This window comes from Aethalodelphis obliquidens, unplaced genomic scaffold (assembly GCF_003676395.1).
Source record: "Aethalodelphis obliquidens isolate GAN/ISIS:26980383/991018 unplaced genomic scaffold, ASM367639v1 scaffold39, whole genome shotgun sequence".
Lineage (NCBI taxonomy): Eukaryota > Metazoa > Chordata > Mammalia > Artiodactyla > Delphinidae > Aethalodelphis > Aethalodelphis obliquidens.
The window spans coordinates 9954203-9979089 of NW_020837983.1; the positions used below are offsets into that span (position 1 = coordinate 9954203).

At 43.1% G+C, this 24887-nt stretch overlaps 1 protein-coding gene across 3 annotated transcripts in view; it reads left to right on the forward strand.

The window, feature by feature from the left end:
• Nucleotides 1-24887, forward strand: part of VPS13B (vacuolar protein sorting 13 homolog B) — a 778894-nt gene that overhangs the window by 740053 nt on the left and 13954 nt on the right. For all 3 annotated transcript variants that reach the window (XM_027131497.1, XM_027131496.1, XM_027131498.1), the window contains 4 exons: nucleotides 14496-14614; nucleotides 18533-19338; nucleotides 22298-22474; nucleotides 24469-24639. In XM_027131497.1, the coding sequence (XP_026987298.1) occupies nucleotides 14496-14614; nucleotides 18533-19338; nucleotides 22298-22474; nucleotides 24469-24639 (1273 nt within the window). The remainder of the gene's footprint in view (nucleotides 1-14495; nucleotides 14615-18532; nucleotides 19339-22297; nucleotides 22475-24468; nucleotides 24640-24887) is intronic.

Here is a 24887-nt window from a genome sequence, read left to right on the forward strand (position 1 = left end):
AACCCAAGTATGTATCTCAAAGCGTACTTTGCAACTGTTTATGAGAGGGGAGCACCAGTTAAGCAAGCCCATCTTGGGTCTAAATCCAGGTCAAAAATGAAATAAAATTGTTAACCTTCTTTACATGGAAGGTAATCTAACTGTCCAGATCTTAGGACAATCATATTGTCAACCCTAGATTAATCACCTCTTTTGAAAATTTGCTAAGTGTAAAATATACATATTAATCCTAGTAGTGCGTGAAACTTTGCAAATATAAGTACAGTTTTAAACACCTGAACAGTTCAGATGTCCTGATTTGTCTCTGTCTTACTCTGGATGTTAGTGATAATATTTTTCTTGAAAATGGCACAGGAACCTAGCATTTCCTTTCTGCTCTACTTAAAATTTGCCATTTTTCAGTACAATTCAGTGGCATTAAATACATTCACAATGTTGTAAAACCATAACCACTATCTATTTCCAGAAATGTTTTGTCATCCTGAACAGATACTCTAAACCCATAACTCCCCATTCTCCCCTCTCCCCAACTCCTGGTGATCTCTAATGTACTTTCTGTCTCTGAATCTGCCTACTCCAGGCATCTCATGTAAGTGGAATCATACAACATTTGTCCTTTTGTGTCTGGCTTATTTCACTTAGCATAATGTTTTCAAGGTTCATGCATGTTGTAGCATGTGTCAGAACTTCATTCCTTTTTATGGCTGAATAATATTGTGCTGAACTTTTTAAAAGTCCTTTCACATATATTAGTGCATTTGATCTTCACAACAGGCTTATGAAGTAGGTCCTACTGTAATGGTTACAGCACACATATTAAAGTTATAAATGTATACAGTGATAATAATGGTTATCATTTAATAAGTGCTTAATGTGTGCTAGGCATTGTGCTAAGCACTTTACATTCATTCTTACTTAACCTTTGCAGCAGCCATACGAGACAGGGACTGTCACCTCCATGTTACAGAAGGGAAAACTGAGATCTCCAGAAGGAACATGGCCTAATTCCCATGTGTTACAAGGGAAGGGACTGGGATTTTATCCAGACCTGCCTGACTCCATAGCATGTGCTATGAATGCTACTTCCTTACCTGGAATTCCTTAACTGCCCTCTTCCCCAGTCCTGCTGGCACATCCTGTCTCATCTCTCAAGGGATTCTCTCCCTACACCCCTGTGAAGTCTCCTGCCCACCCCCATTTAATTGCATTCACTTCTGTAAATGATTTCCTACCAAGTCAAGATTCCTGGCAGTCAGACACCTGCCTTATTCATCCACAGCCTACAGCAGAACGCCTGCCAACACAATGAGATCTGAATACATATCATACAGATAAATGAATGACTGAATGAATGAAAGAGAAGGTGAGCTTACCAAGAGAGGTCTTATAAGGGAGGAGAAGAGGGTCCCAGGCCTAACCTTGGGAAACGCCAACATGTGAGTGTCATGCAGCAACAGACTGAGAAGGATCAGGAGAGTGGCTGGGCGAGAACCTGGGCAGAAACAGGAAAGCCCCTGAGAGAGAGAGTTTACAGGATGGCAGATGGTGGGAAGAGGGCAAGCAGGGTAGCCACTGGAAGTTACAGGTTTGGAGGGAGTGGAAGTGAGGGAGTGCAGGGACGGTGAGAAGTGTTCTTTCGAGAAGCGTGGCCGTGAAGCAGATGAGATCAGTGGGGAGGAAGCCCTTTATATGCTGCAGGAAAGTAGTCAGTGGAGGAGACATGAAAACAGGAGCGAGGAATTGCCAGAGAGACAAGTCCAAAGCATGGGGAGTGTAATTCTACTTGAACAGAAGGGCCACGCCCTCTTCTCTGTTGGCAGAAAAGAGTTGGGGATGGGCACAGGTGTAGGTAGAGATCTCAGGAGGGATGGACTGGGAAATGGAGTGAAGTGATACCCACTGGCCTTAAGTTTATTATGAAGTGTGGAATGAAACATCTGCTGAGAGACAGAGGGAAACGGGTGGGGGCCTGGGGAGAGTGTAGCTGTGGAAACAGGTGAAGGACGTGGCCGGGGACAGGTGCAAGAGGGGCCCCGCTCACCTGGGAGACCTGCATTTGTGGTTCCCCAAACTGCTGAGGGGTGTGATCTCCATCCGCAGTGCTCATGTGATGAACAGTGCAAATCCGCTGGGTCTGTGCAGCCTCAGAAGACGTTCCCCGTCTCAGTAATTTACAAAATAAGTATCACCAGCTTCTCAAGGGTCCCTGAACTCCCCTGCATCGGTTTGAAGATGTTTGAAACCTTGCTTATATATGTCTAGGGAATTCTTTACAATAGGCATTCTGCCTGCCAAACCTTATTTTGGGGATTCCTGTTCACTCTAAATTTCCTCAAACCTTTGTAGTCAGGGACACTTCAAAGCTGAGAGGAGGTACTGTTTCCAACACCCTTATCATCCCTGGTCCGAGGACCCAGCAAAGTCTCATGTTCCCATTAATCTTTGAGGAGCTGTGTGCCATATGTCCCGCAGACCACGGTTTACTTCCTATTCTGGAGGAAGATTTGTTTCAGGCCCTCACTGGCATCTCCTCAGTAACACACCAGGGCATATAAATCACTGGGGAGCTTGGGGAGCTGTGTCCTCTGATGAAAGGAAGCAGCCCTTCTGTAGGAGGGAGCTTGTCTTCCAGGAGCCTTTCCTCAGCCCTGGGTCACAGGCACGTGATGTGATTTCAAAGCTGACCTAAAAAAAGCAGAATTAAAAAAAAAGCAGAATTAAAACACCATAAAATCTCCATTATGCCCCAAGGAAGAAGACTCCTTTAGCTTTTGTCAGTCATAGAGATGCCCCTGCCTTGGTCATGTAAATAAGACCGTGTCATGTTGTATAATTTTGACATGGAACATGAGAAGGAATATGCAGACAGTAACTTTATGGTTACACAAAGAAGTATTCTTTGGATCAAGAGTTAACTAGAAGACCTGAGAGCGTGTCGGCCACAAAATCCTGATGGGGGTGGGTTTTCTGGGGCTGTGTCCCTGGCTCACACCTGGTTAGAAGACATCTCAGCCAGAGGCCCCGCAGTGGCAACTGGTGCTCTTATCCCTAATGACAGTGGGTGGGAGCCTGACTTCAGGGAGGAAAAATCTTCAGATTCTCAATAAGTAAGTGAACGTATGAAAAATAAGCTTATGTTGATAATTTTAAGTCATAATTTTGATCCTATCAGGGAAATACTTTAGAATCCTGTCACAGTGTATGGGATTTCAATTGCTCATAGTTCAAAACCTCATTTTCGTCAAAGTTAGGCAACCTTCTTTGGAAAAATTCAAAACAAAAAAAGGTACACAGAAAACATAGTAGTTACTTTTTTACTAATATAGACATTGAGAAACATTGCTTCAGTCGTTCAATCCACAGGACTTCTTGAGATTAAATATGCGCCAGACATTATAACCTTGTGCTGGGACTACATAAAATACAGTGAACAAACATGGAACACAGCCCTTTCCCTCAAGGAGACCATGTGTGGAGGAGATAGATGATAAGCAAGTAATCCCGTGGGTCGTTGTACTGTTGTGAACTCTGGTAACAGCTCTGCAGGAGAGGCGGGTACAGGTGTGCTGTTATACGGCAGACTAATTTGAGAGGCCAAGGAGTGTGTCAGTGGGTAAGAGACCTGGCATCTATGCCTTAAAGGAGGAACAGGCATTAAGTATTAGACGAGAGAACGGGAGATTTTTCTTGGCAGAAAGAATAATGTGTTCAAAGCTTTGGTGCTCAGAGAGGGAACATCGGCCTTTCAGGGATCTAAATGCCAGTGTGGCCCTAGTGCCAGATGAAGGAAAAGGGGGTGAGAGAGGAGGCTAGTGAGGCAATTCAAGGCCAAACCTGGCAAGATGCTGTCGCTCCAATCAAGGATTTGGGGTTTTATCTTAAAAGCCACGGGAAGTGATTGAATTGTTTATGAAAAGCAATTTCTGAGCCAAAGAAGAACGAGCAGTTTGAACCCCAAAAGGCAGATTAAAATTATCTCTTTGCAGGTGAATTCTCTTCTACAAAGATACAGTAAATTCTCATGATCTTTGACTCTTTTTTTTTTTAATTTATTTTATTTTTGGCTGTGTTGGGTCCTCGTTACTGTGCGCGGGCTTTCTCTAGTTGTGGCGAGCGGGGGCTACTCTTCGTTGCGGTGCGTGGGCTTCTCATTGTGGTGGCTTCTCTTGTTGTGGAGCACGAACTCTACGCGCGCAGGCTTCAGTATTTGTGGCACATGGGCTCAGTAGTTGTGGCTCACGGGCTCTAGAGCACAGACTCAGTAGTTGTGGCACACGGGCTTAGTTGCTCCTCGGCATGTGGGATCTTCCCAGACCAGGGCTCGAACCCGTGACCCCTGCATTGGCAGGCGGATTCTTAACCACTGCACCGCCAGGGAAGTCCTCATGATCTTTGACTCTTAACAGAAGTGTTTAGTGGGGTCAGCATCATTGCTGTTTTCTTCTCCTATAAGCTCTGTACCATTTACAAAGTGCTTTCACATCCAGTCTCCGTTCTTTCATTCATTTATTCAACCAACTTTTACTGAGGACCTATCAAGGGGCAAACCCTTTTCCCTGAATAATGTATAATTCCCACCTTCAAGGCACCTGCATAGCTAAATAAATGCAGTCGAGTGTAGTAAGCCCTAAGACAGAGGCTTTGATCACTGCAAAAACTCTTAAGATAGTCGGGGCAGTAATTTTGATGTTTATGTTACTGATGAGAGGATTGAGGCTTAAAAAGTAATCCACTAGATGGTTTATAATTAAGCAGCATCAGGCTGGAACCTGGGTCTGCTCACATGTGGCCCAGTCTCGTTTTTCCTATACCAAGCTAAGAGCACTGTCTGTCCTTTGGAGTCCTGCCCTGGCTACAAACATTTCCACCTGAAAGTCGATGAAAGCACAGGTTAGAAGAGGTTTTCTAATGTCCCCTTTTACCTAGAGCAAGAGTCCCTTCCATGACATCCCACCCTAGAAGATTCCGAGTGTCATAGTCATGGCTTATTCCAGCAGTGACTATGAGAAAGTTTCTGCTTATATCAAGCTGAAAACTATCCCTCTGTAGGATCCATTCATCCATCCTTGTTTAACCTGCTGAGGCATCACAGAGTATTTACTTCCCCTTTAATAGAGCAACACTACAATCATTTGAAGGCAGCTTCAACATCTTCTCTAACCGTTCCCTTATCCAGGCCAAACGTTTCTGGTTCCTTGAATCATTCCTTCAGCAAGTGTGATTTCCAGACCCATCACCACAGTTACCCTGCCTGAACACACTAGTGTGTTATGTTCCCTTTTAAAAATCTGGCAGCCAGAATTATACATACTATTCCAAATGTGGTCTAACCAGCTATTACCTCCCTATGCTACATTAATAAATTAGAAGATTGAGTTAGCTTTTTATTAACGAGTTCAGACTGTTTGTTATTATTGAACTCGTGGTCAGCCACATCCCCCAGATCTTTATCATGTGACTTGCTGTACAGTTGACTTTTTTAACCCAACGACAGGACTTAACATTTACCCCCGGTAAATTAAATCTTGTTGCTATTGGCCTAATCCACTTGTTGAAATCACTTTAAAAAAAATTGTGATGCTGTCATCCAACATATTTAAGTATCCCTAGTAGCTTTATGTCATCTATAGATGTGGTGAGCATGCATTCTACATGGTCATCCAAGTCATTAATAAATATGTTGAACAGGACAAGTCCAAGGTCAACATGCTGCAGTGAGTCACCAGACACTTCCCTAATGCATAGGTTCAATCAGCCACTAACACACCAAACTGTACTGTCATTTAGCCCTCATTTCTTAAATAAGAAAATGTGTCTAAAAGCACGTTTAAACTATACTGTATAAGATATTTTTTATCTTGCTTGCAAGAATATCGTGAGACACTTTGGTAAATGCCTTGATGAGCCAGAACTCAAATGTGTAATCAGTCCATTTGGTGCAGATCAGACAGGGGTAACCCTGAGCACTAATGCTTAAAGGGCATGTAGTCATTTTCAGAGATATCGTTAGCATCCATCCCAAAATGTTTACATAGAGAAGAAGTTGTCGATACAAGTGAGAATCTGCCTTATAAAATGTGTAGTGCAGATGTTTTGGCTTCTTGCTTACTTCAGTCGCCTCCCTCGCCCCCCATATCAGGGCCAGAAGAGATATCAGCAAGTTGACACCCAATTGTAACGTCTGCCAAGTATCTTGGTGGAGAGTCTCCTATGTGTTTACAGTTTGTTCTGGTTGAGTCACCATTGCTTCCCAAGATACTCGGGAGTAGGGATTTCCCTAAAATATTTTTCAGTAAGTATACAGAAGGAAGAATTACACCCAGAATATCTGTTATTTTCTTCTCATCCTTATCCAGTCGTTCCTACCTTAGAAATTTCCCCCCCTTCTTTTCCTCTCTGGGAGATCTAATTCACCTCCGAGCTTCAGCTACCATCTGTGTCACCCAGTCACTTCCAGGTACCTGTCTCAGACACCCACATCCCTCCCGAGCTCCAGCTCTGCATTTCTGGCCACCCACCAGACATCTCTGCCTGAAAGACCTGCAGTCACCTCAAACCAGCGTCATCATCTGAAACCAATGGGATCATTTTCCATCCCCTGAGCCAGCTTCTCCTAGAGTCTCTGCTTCAGTTAATATCACCACCATTTTTCCAGTATAAAAACCTTAAATAATATTGATATAAAGTTGTATTGAATGCCTGCTTTATGTCAAGCACTTTACACAAACGTTGTCATTAGTCTGCATCGCATCTCTTACGGGTAGATGGTACCTGAAGCTCAGAGAGGTTAACTTGCACAGGGCAAGTGGACCTGGGATTCAATCCCAGGACTGTCTAGCTTCCAAGCCTGTCTTTTTCTGCAGCATCCCAGTACCTTCCTTTCCCTCTCTTCCCCCATTCTTCCAGTAAGTCACGAAGTTCTGGCAGAAATTCCACAGAAGTGTCTCTGTATCTGCCCCTTCTCTCTGTGACCAGGGTCTACTTCAGGCCTTTTATTCATCACTTCTCTCCCAGATTTTAACAATAGCCCCTTAAAGGGTCTCTCTGTTGTCAGCCTTCCTATCCGCAAATCTGTCTCCACAGCTACCACCAGAGTGATTACTAAGACACAGAGTCCAGTGCAGAAAAGCCTCTTCAGTCCACTAGACTGCTTAAGACAAACCACTACCTGCAACCAAGCCAATAAGGCTTACTGCCTTATTCCCTCTGCAGGTTAGCGTTCAATCCCGTAGCATATGGGGAGATCTCTTCTTCCTTTCAAAGTCTAAATCTTGAAGTCTTCCATACTATGATTTTCCTTCCTAAGATATTCTTTTACAAACTATTTGATCTGGGGATATAAGTATATTTTTTCCTTCCCAAAATAGAGGGTGAATTGTTTTATAGATTTTTGCCAAAAGTCCGCAGAACAAATGCAATGCCTGATTACCATATCTTCAGATCTATTTGTGGAGGCTGAGACATCCCACAATCTGTCATAGACAAGCTGGAGACCCAGGAAAGCCATGGTGTAAATTCCAGTCCAATGGCAGGAGAAGATGAAATGAAATGTTCCAGCTCAAACAGTGAGGCAGGAAAAAAGGGGCAAATTCTTTCTTCCTCCACATTTTGTTCTATTCAGTGGATTGGATGATGCTCACCCACGCTGGGGAGGGCAGTCTGCTGAATCCACTGATTCAAATGCTGATCTCCTCTGGAAACGCTCTCACCAACACATCCAGAAATCATGTTTTAATCTGGGCACCCGATGGCCAGAGTCAAGTTGACACAAAATTAACTATCAGAAAGGAAGTGCAAATGTGAGGTGGGAGCAAAATGAATCAGGTAAAAGAAAGACAACTGAAGAGGGATGAAGTCCAGCAAGTGTGCTGTGATGGGAATTGAGCCCAGTTATGGAGAGAATTAGTACAAATTGGAGGAGGGGGTGGCTTAAGGACTTTTAATAACAGGGATACCTGTTATGTAACTGAGCTGCAGTGCTGGATGCTTTATAACTGCCTCTTGATTATCCCTGGATTATTCCATATAGTCTATCAGGATAAAAAAGAGAGAAAGAATGGGAGAGAAAGGAAGAGAGGTAGACTTCCAAGAATACTTTCAGTTATTTCCTAGGCATCACCTTGTAAATTACTCAGTAAAATTAAACTGGGGTAATTTTTTAAAATATTGTTTGTTGGATAAAAATATAGTAAATAATCATTTTAATAAAGATAACTGAATATGTAGAAAGCACAAGTTACGTTACACTGTTCCTTATTTGTAATTGTAGTCAAAGATAATGTACTAACTGGGAGGCAGGACCTAGGCCTCAGTGGTTTTCTTATAGCCACAGTGTGTAAGAGAAAGTCTTACTGATCTAAGTGCTCTAACACAGACACAAATGACAGAACATGGAGTATTCCCCAAATGTTTTGTGGTTACTATATGTTGCCTATAGCCTTCCAGACACATACCCATACTACCAATGTGAAGTGAAGAAAGTAAAAAATAACTAAATGACAGCATCGGTCAGGACTGACTAGCTTATTCTGCAGTAATAAACAACTCAAAAAAAAAAGAGAAAAATCCCCTTGGCTTTTTATAAAAAAAAATCAGTCTCTTAACTCGTTCTTCCCCTCCCCACCCCAGAGCAGCTCTCCTCCCCAAGATTCTAACCAGTCACCACATCCCACTGGAAATCAGTACTTCTGAGTGATGCCCTCTTAGCCTGGATGTGGCTCCTTTTCATCTAGAGATGTATGAACTCATCGGCTCCCCTCTCCCCGCCAAAACACAGGACAGGATAACAGTAATAACTCCCGCACGCTGGAAAGAGGGAGAATGAGACACATACACAGCCTCTCACCCATAACACATCTGAAATTTTTCTGAGCACATATTGTGTGGGGTTTTATTCCTTGGAAACAAGGAATAGTCTTCAAGCCCTATCTCTGCTCATGGAAGAGCTCTTTTACCATTGTTCTTCCGGTCCCTGGATCTACCCTCAGAGATCCTCCTTGACCAACATCTGAAGTTGTATTGAGTCTCGAATAATCAATCACAGACTCCTTTAGTCTAGGTTCATGAGTTTATTAGGCAGTAGTAATTTCCCAGAAACTCAGTAGACTGCTTATCTGTTTGATTCCAGAGAATTCCATGTGCTAATAACCACATCCTTGGTCCTTTTAAAGACATATTTCTGTACTGTCTTGCTTCCTTACCTCTCTTTAGATTTAGGAGAGCTTCTGTGGCAAAGTTAAACTATTCATCTAAAATTTTTTTCTGAGTCACTTTAACAATTAAGAAGTTTTAACAGTGAGTTCTGATGGCTATACATAGCCCTAAGTCTGAGTATTAATCTGCCTTCATGTTCAAAGATCAAGTTTTATCTCTTACCGTTTGGGGTTAAAAGCATTACTGACTTTGCAAAGCCCTGAATTTCTGGAATCTCTTTATTCTCTTGAATTTCTATTTGCAAACTGGCCAGTTCTTTCCTGAGCTCATCGCTTCTTCATAGTGAAACACATTGCCAGACACAGCCAGCAGCAGCCAGCACTCACTACTTATGTTTTGTTTTCAAACCTCATCTTCTCGAGCTACAAATCTATTAGGTTTATAATCTACCTCCCAAGTAATCTCAGACAAGTCTTACTAAGTGTCTTGCCACTTTGTAACGTGAATTCCCATTCTTGTAGCTTTCAATATCAATTCCTACTGCCTACCAGTAAGCCAAGGACTCAGATTTTAGGTTTTTGTTGGAACCCTATTTCTATTACCAATATCTCCATCCATTAGCATAGGCTACATTATGCTGCCTGTCACAGTCCTGTTTACTTCTTGCTCATGCTACATGCCAGGGTTTGTCATCAGGGGCTCTGTTCTACGTGGGCACTCAGGGACCCGGGTTGACAGAGGCCCCATCATCTTCTGTCTGGCTTATTGTAGCACACCACCCCCAAACCTAGAGGCTTGCAACAACGGTGATTCAGAGGGTTTGGTTGGGTGATTTTTCTGCGTGAGCCTGGGATCACTCATGCAGCTGCATTCAGGTAGAGGGCTGGCTATGGATGAGTTCAGCTGGGAAGTCTGGGCAGCTCTCTTACCACGTGGTCTTTCCTCCATAGGGAGGCTAAACCAGGCTTTCTCACATGGTTGGCAAGAGGGCAAACCCAAAAAGCAAACCTTATCATGCTTCCTCTTGAAGGAAATGGACACAAAACTGTTGCCCTCATGAACTTATACAGAGACCATGATGGTTAACACCCTGAGAGGGAGAAACATTTTATACATCTCTGCCTTGGAACTTTTAGCTCTTATCTCATTATTTGTGTACTTGGCTTGTGTACTTGTGTACCCAGGCTGGGAGCAACTTGAGGGCATGACTTCTTCTCAGTGCCTACCGCAGTGAGGAGCTCCTTTAGGCTCACCTTAAATATCCAATAATTGATTGAATGATTAAATGATCAAACCATTAGACCAAAACAAGAATTTATTTTAATTTCTGGGGGACCTGGCACTAACTCCTCTGGCACTTGGGTTCCCAACTCTCTAATCCCTAGAGCTCACATTGTACAAAATGCTTGGTGTTGCAGGTTATTTCTCTACATGTGAAAGGAGACAAGAATAGGCTACAAGAATTAAAGTCTGCGTTTCTTCCGTTCTAGTGATGAGTAAAAGGGACACGCAGCAATATTTCTGTCCAGGGTCCAGGTTTTTGGCTGGAAGGCGTACCTTAAAGGTTTAGGTTAATTTGCTTACTTTCAGAGTTCCCTGGGCAGTTAACAGAAACCATCAGCTTGCCTGAACCTTATCTTAGGAAGTACACGTATCCTCACTTCAAAACGCCTGCCGATTGCTTTGAGAATGAGCAGAGCAATAAGTACTTTCCTCTTCTGATTCCCTCCTTCCCTCCTTTGAGGGGTAGTAGTTCTGGTTTCTAACACTCTCTGCTAAAACCCTGGGGGTATGCCCTGAAGTTATGGACAGTCCTTGAGAGGAAGGAATACACATGGGAGCACTGGACCTTAAAAAGGTTTGTGTCAAATGAATAATCCCATGTCTGTAAGCCTGGAAGAAAGCAGTTGACTTACTTTACATATCATACAAAATAATAGCTTTTATAAATGTGACTGTCTCTCAAAGAATATCTGTTTGTTTTAGATTCATGAGCTGAGCCATTTTTTAGGTTGGCTGCATTCCACCTTTTATCATAGTCAAGTTCAGTTTTTATCTTGGAACAAAAAAGGGCAAACTCAGGATACAGAGTCTTTTGAAACAGATATTTTTGCAAAACAGTCCATTTGGGAAATATATCCATAGAGAATACAAACTGACTCCACTCCTGCCCTCAAGAAGTTGAGAATCTGGTGATTGAGTCTATGGTATAAACCAGTGACTGTAATACAAGCAATAAGATTTGTGATCAAACAGAAGTATGGTTAAAGTGTTTTAGGAATGTAGGAGTAGGTATCAGTCTGAGGAAAGGAATGGAAAAATTAGAGAATACCTTCCTGGAATAAGGTGTCCTTACCCTATATGTGCAAAGATACACAGAATTTGGAAAGGATTTGCATGGGGGGACAGCGCGTTGTCCGCACAGAGGGTGCTGAGGGGCATTCAGGGACCTAACTAAGCTAGAGCAGTGGCCATAGAATGAAAAAGAAGCCTAGGGCAAGAGTCGGCAGAGCAGGAGATGAAAGTAGGGAGGAGGCCGAGGTGACCTCCAGGTGCCCTGGATGCTCAGGATTTCTGAAGGAGGAGCCGTTGTACAAGAAAAAGCCCAGTAACCTTGAAGTCACTTCCAAGGGTGAGAATCACAGACTCCTGTGGTTCTGTGTACACTCTTTCTGGTACCTCTTCATTTGGTCAAAATTAGAACACATTCATTACATGCCAGGCAGATACCTAGCTTTGTTCCTTCATCCAGGAATTTTCAGTCTTTCTTCTTCTATTTGCGGTTCTAACAATAATAAAGGGTCTAGACTTGGACTGAATTGATATTGCAAATCATCAGTATCAACATTCCCAAACACAAGGAGGTTCTTGCCCTTACCCTCAGGTAATGCTGGCAGTGAACATGATGTTCTCAGAGTTGTTTTTCAAATAGTTCTGATTTCAAATATTTATCCATTTAAGCAACGTTGGTATTTAATTCTGAAAGGACATCCGTTCTGCTGGCCTGGCACCTGGCTTCGGAGATAGAACTTTTTTTTTAAGTCTTAGTCCACCTTCTCATGGAAGAAAAATTAATTTTAACTCCAAGCAAATCAAGTTATCTGACATTCTTGTTACAAGTTATGTGAGGGACCTTGAGGGGACTATAGCATGTCTTGTTGTTGGGTTTTCGGGTATGTTTTTGTGTCCCCAGCGTAAAAGGGCATCATTATGGTAGTAAGTCAAAACTCAAGAGCCTGAAAGTTTTTTGCACATTGCATTTCAATTCCTGTGTTTTAGGGGGTTTTTTTTCCCACAGAGATTCATACGCACACATAAAGGTGGCCCATGGCTGGTCTCCAGCCCATACAGAGTTATTTGTCAATTCCAGAGAAGCAGAGAATGAAGACACTCATGCCCTCTCATCCATCTTTTTTTTTTTTTCTATGAACCTTATAGCTGGATATTGAAAAATCTGGATTTGATTCTTTTTTTTTCATTTCAAGTCAGCTGAACAGCCTGTACACATGGATATAAAGAAATATAACCAGGAAGTGTTTGTGGTATTGAATCAGAACTTAAGACATTTGAAGCCTCTAAGAGTTTTATAGTGTCTGGCCTTACATTTAGGTCTTTAATCCATTTTGAGTTTATTTTTGTGTATGGTGTTTTAGGGAGTGTTCTAATTTCATTCTTTCACATGTAGCTGTCCAGTTTTCCCAGCACCCTTATTGAACAGGCTGTCTTTCCTCCATTGTATATTCTTGCCTCCATTGTCATAGATTAGGTGACCATAGGTGCGTGGGTTTATCTCTGGGCTTTCTATCCTGTTCCATTGATCTATATTTCTGTTTTTGTGCCAGTACCATACTGACTTGATTACTGTAGATTTGTAGTATAGTCTGAAGTCAGGGAGCCTGATTCCTCCAGCTCCGTTTTTCTTTCTCAAGATTGCTTTGGCTATTAGGGGTCTTTTGTGTTTCCATACAAATTGTAAAATTTTTTGTTCTGTTTCTGTGAAAAAATGCCATTGGTAGTTTGATACAGATTGCATAAACATAGGCAGAACACTCTTTGACATAAATCGCAGCAAGATCTTTTTTGACCCTCCTAGAATAATGAAAATAAAAACAAAAGTAAGCAAATGGGACATAATGAAACTTAAAAGCTTTTGCACAGCAAAGGAAACCATAAACATGACGAAAAGACAGCCCTCAGAATGGGAGAAAATATTTGCAAACGAGGCAACTGACAAAGGATTAATCTCCAAAATTTACAAGCAGCTCAATATCAAAACAACAAACAAAACAATCAAAAACTGGGCAGAAGACCTAAATAGACTTCTCCAAAGAGGACATACAGATGGCCAAGAAGCACATGAAAAGATGTGCAAAATCACTAATTATTAGAGAAATGCAAATCAAAACTACCATGAGGTGTCACCTCACACCAAAGTGACCATCATCAAAAAATCTACAAACAGTAAATGCTGGAGAGGGTGTGGAGAAAAGGGAACCCTCTTGCACTTTTAGTGGGAATGTAGATTTTGATACAACCACTGTGGTGAACAGTATGGAGGTTCCTTAAGAAACTAAAACTAGGACTACCAAATGATCCAGCAATCCCACTACTGGGCATATACCCAGAGAAAACCATAATTCAGAAAGACACATGCACCCCAGTGTTCATTGCAGCGCTATTTACAGTAGCCAGGGTGTGGAAGCAACCTAAATGTCCATCAACAGAGGAATGGATAAAGAAGATGTGGTACATATATACAATGGAATATTACTTGGCCATAAAAAGGAACAAAATTGGGTCATTTGTAGAGACATGGATGGACCTAGAGTCTGTCATACAGAGTGAAGTAAGTCAGAAAGCGAAAAACAAATATCGTATATTAATGCATATATGTGGAATCTAGAAAAATGGTATAAATGATCTTATTGGCAAAGCAGAAACAGAGACACAGACATAGATAACAAATATATGTACACCAAGGGGGGAAAGAGGGGGGTGGGATGAATTGGGAGATGGGGATTGACATATATACACTATTGATACTATGTATAAAATGGATAACTAATGAGAATGTACTATATATAGCACTAATGAGAACATACTATATATAGCACAGGGAACTCTAGTCAATGCTCTGATGTGACTTAAATGGGAAGGAAATCCAAAAAAGAGGGGATATATGTATACATATAGCTGATTCACTTTGCTGTACAGTAGAAACTAACACAATGTTGTAAAGCAGCTATACTCCAATAAAATTTTTTTAAAAAAAGGACATTTGAAGCCATTTCAATAGTGTTTCTTATTGCTTTTCAATCTGATTTTGAGTATTCTTTTTGCAGGTTGTGTTCCTGACTGGCTTTGGCTGTGTGTATGTGGACACTGTCCATCAGTGTGGCACAGTCTTCATCACTGTGGCCCCAGAAGGAAAAGCTGGACCTATTTTAACTAATACCAACAGGTAGGCTTAATTAGTATCCCAGTATCAGCAGGGTACGTTTCCCGTTATAAAGTTGTAAACCTACTATTTGCCATTCTTTGTCATCCAAATATATACATTAAAGCTTTTGGTTAATTATTGTATAATCCATAAGGGTATGGTTATTAGCATTGAATTACACCCATAATAAGGAGCAATATATCATCTTCGCTGGGTACCCCTTCCAGTTCTTCTGTGGTGAGTTTAACAAGCTGATTTACAAACTAAGACATGCATCTTAGAATTATACATTATCATTAGCATGAAATGAAAATTAATACTTCTCTATCCACATGACCACCTAGTAATTAGTAATTAGACTTAGCTAACAGCAAAAATAAAGTCACCTCTTAGAGCCACATTTTCCCACGTTCGATCTGAGTGTTGCCATCAGGTTTTACAAATATGAACCAGAGTTATTATCCTTAATTTAAAGGAACTCATATAATTCAGTAGGAATAATATGAAGATAGTCCCTCCTTCCAAAAATTAAACAAGGGCAAACGACAGAAAATTCTAGGAAGAGGAAACACAAGTAATCAAAGAAATGCAAATTTAAATAAGATATTACTTACTGAATTAACAATGATGTTCCATCATATACAGTCCTAGTAAAAGTGTAAATTGTTACTATTTTCTGGAAAGCACTTTAGTAATATGTATCAAGAGCTTTAAAATCCCTCTGGCTTGGAAATTCCACTTTTAACAGTTTTAAGAGCTTGCGATAAGCAATAATTAGAGAAGTAGGAAAAGGTACGCAGAGAGATTTTATCACATTGCTAATTATAATGGCAAAATATTCAGAGTACAAACCCCATCAGCAGAGGAATAGATGATACATAAATGTACCATAAATAGTATATCCACAGAAAAGAGACTTATAGGATTTTAGTGGAAGAGAAAAATACATATGATGACTTAAATAAAGCAAACAGAATATAAAATTGAACATATAAATATCCTAGTTATGTGCACATTACAAGTACATATATGCACACACATTCTCACACATACTCAAGGAAAACATTCCTAGAAATAACACTGAAAAGAAAAGAATCAAAACTGTTAATAGATGTGCGGTTATAAGTGATTATTTAATAATTTTCTGTATTTTAATTTTCTACACGGAGAATGTACTTTATAATCAGAAAATTTTTAATTTTTTAAATTTTTATTTAAAATATGAAATAGTAATATCAACTTTTATACATTTGTTTAAGCTCCTTTTTTTAAATTTCCTTGCTTTTCATATATGGTTAAGAACTGATTAATTTGGACCTTGCCAAGTTATCATTAATTTGAATTTATAATATTTCAAACAGGTTGGGTAGACTGTTTGCTTTGCCCAGTAGTGTTTGTTAAAAAATTAATAGTGTAACAAAACTGGAGACTAAATTTTGACTTGCATAACCCAAAATTTCCAGCCCACATGACAATTTCAGGAACGTTTTATCTAGGGCATTAGGAGGCCATTGTTTATGACAGTAGCAACAATCCATACATTCAGTGGTAGAAATAGGAAAGGAACAAGTATTTGCTTGTATTTCCTTAATTCATTTGTTCCGCAAATATTTTTCAAGTGCTTACTGGATGCCGGTGCTATTGTAGGGATGAGGATATACCAGTGACCTAAAAGCCCCAAATCCCTGCTCCCGAGGAGATCACATTCTCATAGGCGGGGAAAGGGAGGACAGAGAATAAACATAATAAAAAAGGAAATTTTATGGTTCAACAGAAAGTTGGAGTTCTGCAGGGATAAAAACAGAGCCTGGGAAGGACTAGTAGTACCTGGGCACAGGGACAGAGAGAGTGTAGTTTTGAAAAATTGATGTAGGTAAGCCTCACCAAGAAGTTAACATTTGAGCAACTTGAAAGCAGCGAGGGGGTTAGTGATGTGGTCATCTGGGGTGAGCTTTCCAGACAAAGGGCACAGCCAGTTCAAAGGTCGGAAGCAGTGTGCCTGGCATGTTGGAGGAGCACGGAACAGGCCAGTGCAGGCCAAGTGTGGAGGGTGAACAGGAAGGCACTAGTGCCTGGGGTCAGGGAGGGAAGAGCTAGAAGGAGGGGACACGTCGTGTAGGGCTTCATTTTAATTCTGAGTGAAACCAGGAATTCATTGGAGCTTTTTGAGCAGAGAAGTTACATGATGTGACCTAAATTTTTAGAAGGCCATTGGTAGCTTTATTTTTTAAGTTTACTGAAGTATAGTTGATTTACAGTGTTACAGTGTTACAACGTTAATTTCTTCTGTACTGCAAAGTGACTCAGCTATACACATATATTCTTTTTCATAGTCTTTTGCATTATGGTTTGTCACAGAATATTGAATATAGTTCCCTGTGCTTTTGCAGTAGACTATAGAGAAGCACAGGAGGAAGCAGGGAGACTGGTCAGGAGACTATTACAGTCATTCACTCTAGAGGTGGTGATGGCTTAGGCTACACTGTCAGGGGAAGTGGTAAGAATGGTCAGATTCGGGATGTATTTTAAGGAAAAGCCAATGGGATTTCCCTGATACGTTGGATAAGGGTTGAAAATAGAGGCATCAAGGAGGACTCCAAAATTTTTGGTCTGAGCAGCTGGTAGGATGTGGTTGTCGTGAACTAAGATGAGAACGACTGCATGTGGGACTGGGGGTGAGATCAAGAGTTTGACTACAGACGTGACCACTTGAGTTGTCTTTTGAGACCTGTAAGTCACTACTATGTGGATGGGCAGTTAGAAATACAAGATCAGAGTTCACAGGGAGTTCTAGGCTGAATATGTGACTTTGGAAGTCATCAGCATATAGATGCACATCAAATCATAGGCCTGGATGAAGATCTCCAAGGGGAGTGAGTGGAGATGGGAAGAGAAGAGGACCAAGGGCTCAACGTTGGGCACCTTAACTTTAAGAGGAGGGTGTCGCATAGGAGATGAGTGACCAGACATACAAGAGCTGAGAGCAGACATGCAAAGAAAGTTTTTCCAGAAGGAGGAAGTTATCGACCCCGTCAAATGCCACTGTAGGGTGAATGAGTCACAAACTAAATGCCATCCTTTGATTTAGCCACCTGGAAGTCCCTTGGGGGCCTTGACGAGACTTGCTTTGGTAGACTAGTGGGGACAAAGGCCTGCCTGGAGCACGGTGAAGAGAAAATGGAAAGTGAGGAATAGCAGACAAGGTGTATATGCTTTGGAGTTTTTATGTAAAGAGGATCAGGAAAATGAGTAATAGCTAGAGCGGGAGATAGAGTTACAAGAGGGATTTTTTTAAGACAAGAGAAATAAGAGCATGTTTATAAGCTGCTAGTAGTGAAGAAAAAACGATACAGGAAAGGGGTGAATTTCTGGAGAGATGACCTTGACGGGAGTGAGAGCCCAGTGGTTGAGCACACGTTAGAGGGGTTCGCGGAGATGGGAGCATGGGCAGCTCAGCTCTAAACGTGGCGGGGGGAGCAGAGCACATGGCCTAAGACGCTGGTAGCTGGGCTGTTGTGGTGTGGGTTCCTGGTGAGTTTTCTTCTGCTTGCTGTACTTTTCCAGTGTAAGGCATCTTGGTTATTTTATTATGACTTTCTGCTTTGTGATGATCATGACAGAGAATTAGTGCACAAAGAGCTAGAGGGATTTGAGAATAAAAAAATCTGGTGTTGATAAGGGAAACATGATACAGCAACACGACAAGAACTTGTAATAGTCCCTTTGGGAACATTTCCCAATACTGTTGGAGTATGACCGGCTCTGTCCAGACACGATGTACTGAAAGTTGAGTTCTTATTTGTTTCTTATGAGAATCTGATGGGACATCAGGAGGTGTTTAATAAGGCACTATCATTAAAAACTAAGACATTAAGGAGGAAAGGGAGGGAGGAAAAGAAAAGCAGAGGAGGCTCATGTTCTTTTCCCTTTCTCCTGTAGAACTCTGGAGAAGATTGTGACATTTAAAATGTCCATCACTCAGTTGAGCCTGGCGGTGCTTGATGACCTCACCCGCCACAGAGTATCATCTGAGCTCCTGAGACTCACACTGGACAACGTTTTTCTCCAAATAGCCCCGGTGGCTGGTCACGTCCCTGGGGAAGAGACGGCCACCGCCCTCTTTCACCTTTACTGTGTGGAGGTCTGCTGTAGGGACCTGCAGTTGGACAACCAGCTATATAACAAGTCCAATTTCCACTTCGCTGTCTTGGTCTGCCAGGGGGAGAAAACAGAATCTATTCAGTGTTCCAAGATGCAGAGTCTCGTTACGTCCAGCAAAGATTTGGAAGAATACAAGAAAAACTGTTTTATCAAACTTTGCCTCACCTTCACTGAGGGCAAGAGCTTCTTATCTGATATTAACGAGTTCAGTTTTGAATTGAAACCTGCCCGCTTATATGTGGAAGATACATTTGTGTACTACATCAAAACTTTGTTTGAGACCTACCTTCCTAGCAGCAGCCCAGCCGGTCACCCCACGGTCTTTGCAGATGGGAAACAGGTGTTGCCCGTGCAGGTCAGGCAGCACGCCAGGGCCCTGGTGCATCCTGTGAAGTTACGGAAGCTGGTGATACAGCCGGTGAATCTCCTCGTCAGCATCCACGCTTCCCTCAAGCTGTACATAGCCTCCGACCACACCCCGCTCTCCTTCTCAGTGTTTGAAAGAGGCCCCATCTTCACCACGGCCAGGCAGCTCGTCCACGCCCTGGCCATGCACTACGCCGCGGGGGCTCTCTTCAGAGCAGGTGAGGACACAGCCCAGGGGCCACGATGAGCTGGAACGTGAGCAGAAAGGAAAGGCTTTGGGGTGGACTTACTGACTTCAAGACATAGGGAAGCAGCTTGGTGGGAGGTGAAGAGCACAGCCTTTGCAGTTAGATAGTAATGGATTTGAATCCAGACTCTTCCACTGCTGGCTGTGAGGCCTTGGGCAAGTTATTGAACCTCCCATGTCTCAGTTTCCTCATCCATAAAATGGGTTTTAAGATTTTTGACAGGAAAAAGTGAAAGTATGTAAAGTACCCTGAATTTTGGTTGGCACTTAATGAACACTCAAGCAGTAGTAGCTGTTATATTTGCTGTTATATATATAACAGAATTTTAATCCCATTTAGCAAATGCTTTTTCAGCTCCTTGCAGGCACAAGACTCTATGTTAGGGCACTAGTGCGGCCAGAAAAACCAGCCCAGGCCCTCAGGTCCTGGGCCTAAAAGAAGTCCAGTTCTGGGCTGTTAGCGTTCTTCATTACAGTCCATGAATAGCTCCAGATGAGAAATTCAGAGGATTTGTGTGCTCGTCAGAGGCATGAAGAGCCTTCTACCTACCCAGCGCAGCCCTGCCTGTCTAGACAGATGGCAAAGAGACGGCTGTAGGCATCTCAGCCTCTCCACAGACCTGAGCCCGGGGCGGGGGGAGTCCGCAGGGGGTGCTTTGAATATGTGTACAAAATGTTGCATGGGGAGCACTGTGCACTGAAGGTGCTTTGGAGACCAAGTTGTCTCCTGATACCCTATGGTAATTGGCTTCAGAACACGCCTTCTTGACCTAAGTTCACTCTAAAGTGGTTTCAGTCTGATAATCTGGCTCCTCGCGTTCCCATGCATTCAAGCAACTGACACCAAACAACCAGAGTGGGTCTTGCAGCCCCTTCTGGTAAAGAGCACGGAGGTCTTCCTTTCTGAAAGTAACAAAGGAGAGACCTTGGTAATGTTGTACTTGGTGGGTACATTCCCATATAAGGTAACGTTGTAGCAGTGACTGACCCAAAGTAGTTGCCCTACTGGTAAGATAGCATTTTCTCCATAATGGAATTCATAGAGTTAGAGCGCTACCCAGAACTCTCAACTGAAAAGAACAAGATCAGGGAAGGTCCCTGCCTGGGAACTGTTGTTTTGATAGCTTGTACAACAATAAGAAAATATTTCCCTCTTGCTAAGATATTATTTAAAAATGAGCAGCTACGATTTCAAATTTAATAGACGGGTATATTGAAAACCTACTCTTTCAGGCAGTTTTTGTTTTTAACCTAAAGCATGCCTGTAGGTTACTGAACTCTGCTCTGGAGCCTGGGAAGGAATAAGCTTCCCGTCCGTCTGGTCATCACATTAGGCTGAGGTGTGGGGAGCGCCCATCAGAGTAAAGAGCTGGCAGAGAGACTCCAACTGTGACCACCAAGGAACCACGTCCCTGCGGCCTATGTGCTAAAAATGATCTCTCTTTGTTTTGTTTTTCATGAGCTTTCACAAGAACATTCTGTTTGGATTTTTTGTAATCCACCTAAAAGTTCTCTAAGCTGTTGTCCCAATCTCATTATATGCTGAGACAAGAAATTCTGAAATAGAGGGCCAAGTTTTTAGGTCTGCTGGGAATTCTGTCACTGAAGGCCTGCAGAGTATCTGAAGATTATCTGGAGGAAAGCAGTGATTTTTGAAAGAGTTGGAAATGGGAAGATGGTAGGAGGTTGCCCCTGGGTAGAAGCATCTTAAAGAGAATGTACTGGCATTCTAGTAGAGGAAAGGAAAGGTCTGGCCTGGGAGTGGACAAGTTGCCTCTGCATCTCACATGGGTCAGTATTCACTCATTGGACTTGATTAAAAGGTCCCTCATGGGGATGACTGAAATACCCTGGCCTCATTTCTAGGGAAGGACTTGTAGAGGTTTTAACAGTAAAGTAATTAGAAATGAGTAACAACTGACCCTATTTGAAGAAAAGAATGTGGGCTCTGTAATTTCCTGGGGTCCCTCTCTACCTCCAAGGCTCAGTTTGATGGGAAGCCAGACAGGCACTTGTTTTCAACAAAAGTCTGGCAACAAGTAAGAAAAAGATACATGTGCTTTTGGAGGGAAATAAGAAGGAATGCCCTCAGATGCTTTGGTCCTTTTCTGGCCATCTCAGATGCCACTGAGAAGTAGCTCTGGTCCACACATAGCCTTCCCATCAGCAGTGAACCTAACCCAGGAGAGTCTCCCTCACTGTCCCGTACCCGCTGAGCGGGCGGCTCCTGGCAAGCCCCAGCTCAAGTAGGAAACCGGATCCAAAGCTTGCCTCCTGGGACGTTCGCAGGGAACACGCCCCTCTCGCTAACCTAATCAGCATGTCCCTGTCACCAGAGTTTACACAACTGAAGCTGGGCTCGAAGGGGAAACATTTCTCTGGCTCCAGCTCCACTCCAAAGGGAAGCACTCTTCCTTTGGTAGGATTGGGAAAGATTAAAAATAACTTCCTCCATCCTCGTCAGAACTGTGCATCCCCTTTGCAACACCCCTTTTAGCATCTGGCCTCCTCCCCTGACCAGGCATCTCCTCCTCATCCTGGTGCCTCCGCTGCCCAAGGAGGTTTTAAGGATAACTTCCCAGCCTGCGAACACCTGCAGCCCCAGGGACTGCCTTTCCTCGGGGGCAGGAGCATCGTCCCCTGCACACGGGTCCCTTTTAGCAGGAATACGGGAGGCTTGGGCAGGGAAGTCATATTAAAGCTATTTGTGAGGCCGCCAAAAGGATCACTTTGATTTATAAAGTATGAAAGTTTGCCATTTATGAATTCACAGTGAATGAGTTATTTCCCATATTTTGCTCCAAAGGAGCTTATTACATTCTCCATTCTAGTGTGAAAAATGAATTGCAGGGAAAATGGGTCACTTGTCCCATATGTTGAAAGTGCTGTGTTTAAGATTTCAGTAACCCCTTCCCTTTGGTCCCTCACAGGCTGGGTGGTTGGATCCCTGGAAATCCTTGGCAGCCCAGCAAGTTTGGTGCGAAGCATCGGGAATGGCATTGCCGACTTCTTCAGGCTTCCGTACGAGGGGCTGACCCGAGGCCCGGGAGCCTTTGTGAGCGGAGTTTCCAGAGGGACGACATCATTTGTGAAGCACATTTCCAAAGGTAGCTATTCGGGTTCCTTGTAATGAGGCCTTATTTTCATTCCTTCCCTCTCTTATTTTTTATTTTAAAAGAACGTGTTAAAAGTTTTCAGTGAATTAAGTTTGCCTCTAACTTTGTTTGGCTTGTTAGCTGGCAGTGAAGTGTTGGATCTGTAACAAAGCTCATATATAATGTCTTATGTTTTAAACAGATCACTGCTTGCCTGTAGTGTGTGAAAATGTTTCAGAAACTTCAGAATTTGAAACCTCCCAATGGGAAAACAAGGATTGGCTGAACTGTTATTCCATGTGATAAATACAGAAATATTAAAGGTGTTCAGGACTTCTGCTAAACATCAGAAATCCTACACTGTGTTGCCTCATCATATTTTTTTAAATGTAGATACAGTTGTCATAACTTTTGTAAGGCTATGGATACATTTTGACGTGGAAGCCGATTGGGAGGTGAAAGAGCCAGCTTTTCCCTAGCACGCCACGTAAACAGTGCCACCTTGTGGCCCAGACGGGTCATCGGGCGCAGAAACCAAACTGCCGCCCACAAGAAGGAGAGCGTGCTTTCCTTTCATCCGTGTGTTTGTTTGCCCGTATTTTGGTCAGGTTGGCAGTGACTCGGGAACTAACAAGGGCCATCTGAGTCCCCGTTTCTTCTCAGCAGGAGGCAGGGGAAACAGGGCAAAAGCCTCCTCCCCCATAAAAGGCTTTTTACTGTCAACAGTACTGCAACTCTGTTATGAGTGGGCAGGTTACAGAAGTCTCTAGAAGGCCTCAAACAAGACTTGAGCTCGAAATATGAGAACCCATGATCCATAGAGGGGGACTGGCAAGAGAACAACAAGAGCAATAAACCAAATTCCATGGACAATCACGGGACCACTCCCCCGGGGCCCCGGTCATCCGGGAGGCCTGTGAGCCAAGCTGCAGGAACTCACAGATGAGTCACTGGTGGATTTCTCACTCTTGACACTTGAATCTTTGAGGTTCTGTTGTTTTTATTTTAAAATAAGACAACCAACACTTGCTAAATTGCACTCCGGCAGTAATTTTAGCATAGTGACTCACTGAATGTTTTTTACACTTGTTCTCTCCTTCTCTTAGGAAAATCTGTTTGGTTTGTCTGTGTGTGTGTACGTGGATTTTTTCTTTTCAGATGACTGGTTAAGATGCAGCTGCAAAAACAACATCTTCCATTTCTTCTGAAAACTAGACATCCAATAACAGATGAACTAATTCATTAGCTTCAGGATATGTCCGTTGATGTCTTTCAGTTTTGCTCACTGGGGTCTATGCAGACTTGCTAGAGGGGATTATGACTGTCTTGAGCAAGATGCAGAAATAGCCTTTCTTGGGAAAACCAGACGGAATCGTGGCTTTCACATGCTTTACTCCCTTTGATGTCCTCACTTTTTTTCAGCTAACACCCTGAATATCAAAATCACACATATTCTCTGTGGCATAATAATTATTTCCTGACTGTCAAATGATAAAAGTTTAGTGTCTTCCTCTACTATGACTAAAGTAATAGGGGGAAATAAATTTTATTCCTAAAGTAGAAACATTCCTTTGCGATCTATTTAAAATTCAGCAACATAACCTTACCCTTTCAAATCAGAGCAGGCAAATTGCAACCTTCAAAACTGGACCTCAGTGAGGACTTCAAAACTAACTATTTTAGCCAAGTCCTAACAGTCAAATGAAAGTGCATGATAGCTTCCTATGAGGCCGTGGGCATTTTTCTGGTAACGGAGATTCTAATTCTACCCCCTGTGAGGAGTGCCATCACCCCTGTCAGCAAGTGTTCATCTTCACCTCATTGTCTTAAGGCTGCTTCTTCAAACTGACCGAGGGGAAGCCACCATCACTCTCCATGGGCGAGTCCAGAAGGCGGATGTGCTTCCACCTCCCTCTCCCATCCCCCACAGTGCTCCAGGGACCACTCCCCTAGGGGCCACCAGCTATGCGACCAGGAGACCAACCCACGTGCTCTTGTGCCCTCAGGTACCCTCACCTCCATCACCAACCTGGCCACGAGCCTGGCCCGGAACATGGACCGGCTCTCACTGGATGAGGAGCACTACAACCGGCAGGAGGAGTGGCGGCGGCAGCTCCCGGAGAGCCTCGGCGAGGGGCTCCGGCAGGGCCTGTCCCGGCTGGGCATCAGCCTGCTCGGTAAGGGGTCGCCAGGGACTGGGGCCCAGGACTTTCCACGGGCTGGTTGTGGACTGTCCATCTTTCTGCAGAGATGCTGAGGCTCAGAGAGGCCAAGGCACGCATTCTGGTTCCTATCCTGGCCAGCAGGGTTCTGGAACAGGCACCCTCTCCAGAGCCCTTGTGCGGCTGCGCAGGGCCATCCTGGGACCTGGCCGCTCCCCGCTCCCCACCGGTCGCGTTCCCACCTTCCCTCGCCTCTGGTGGGA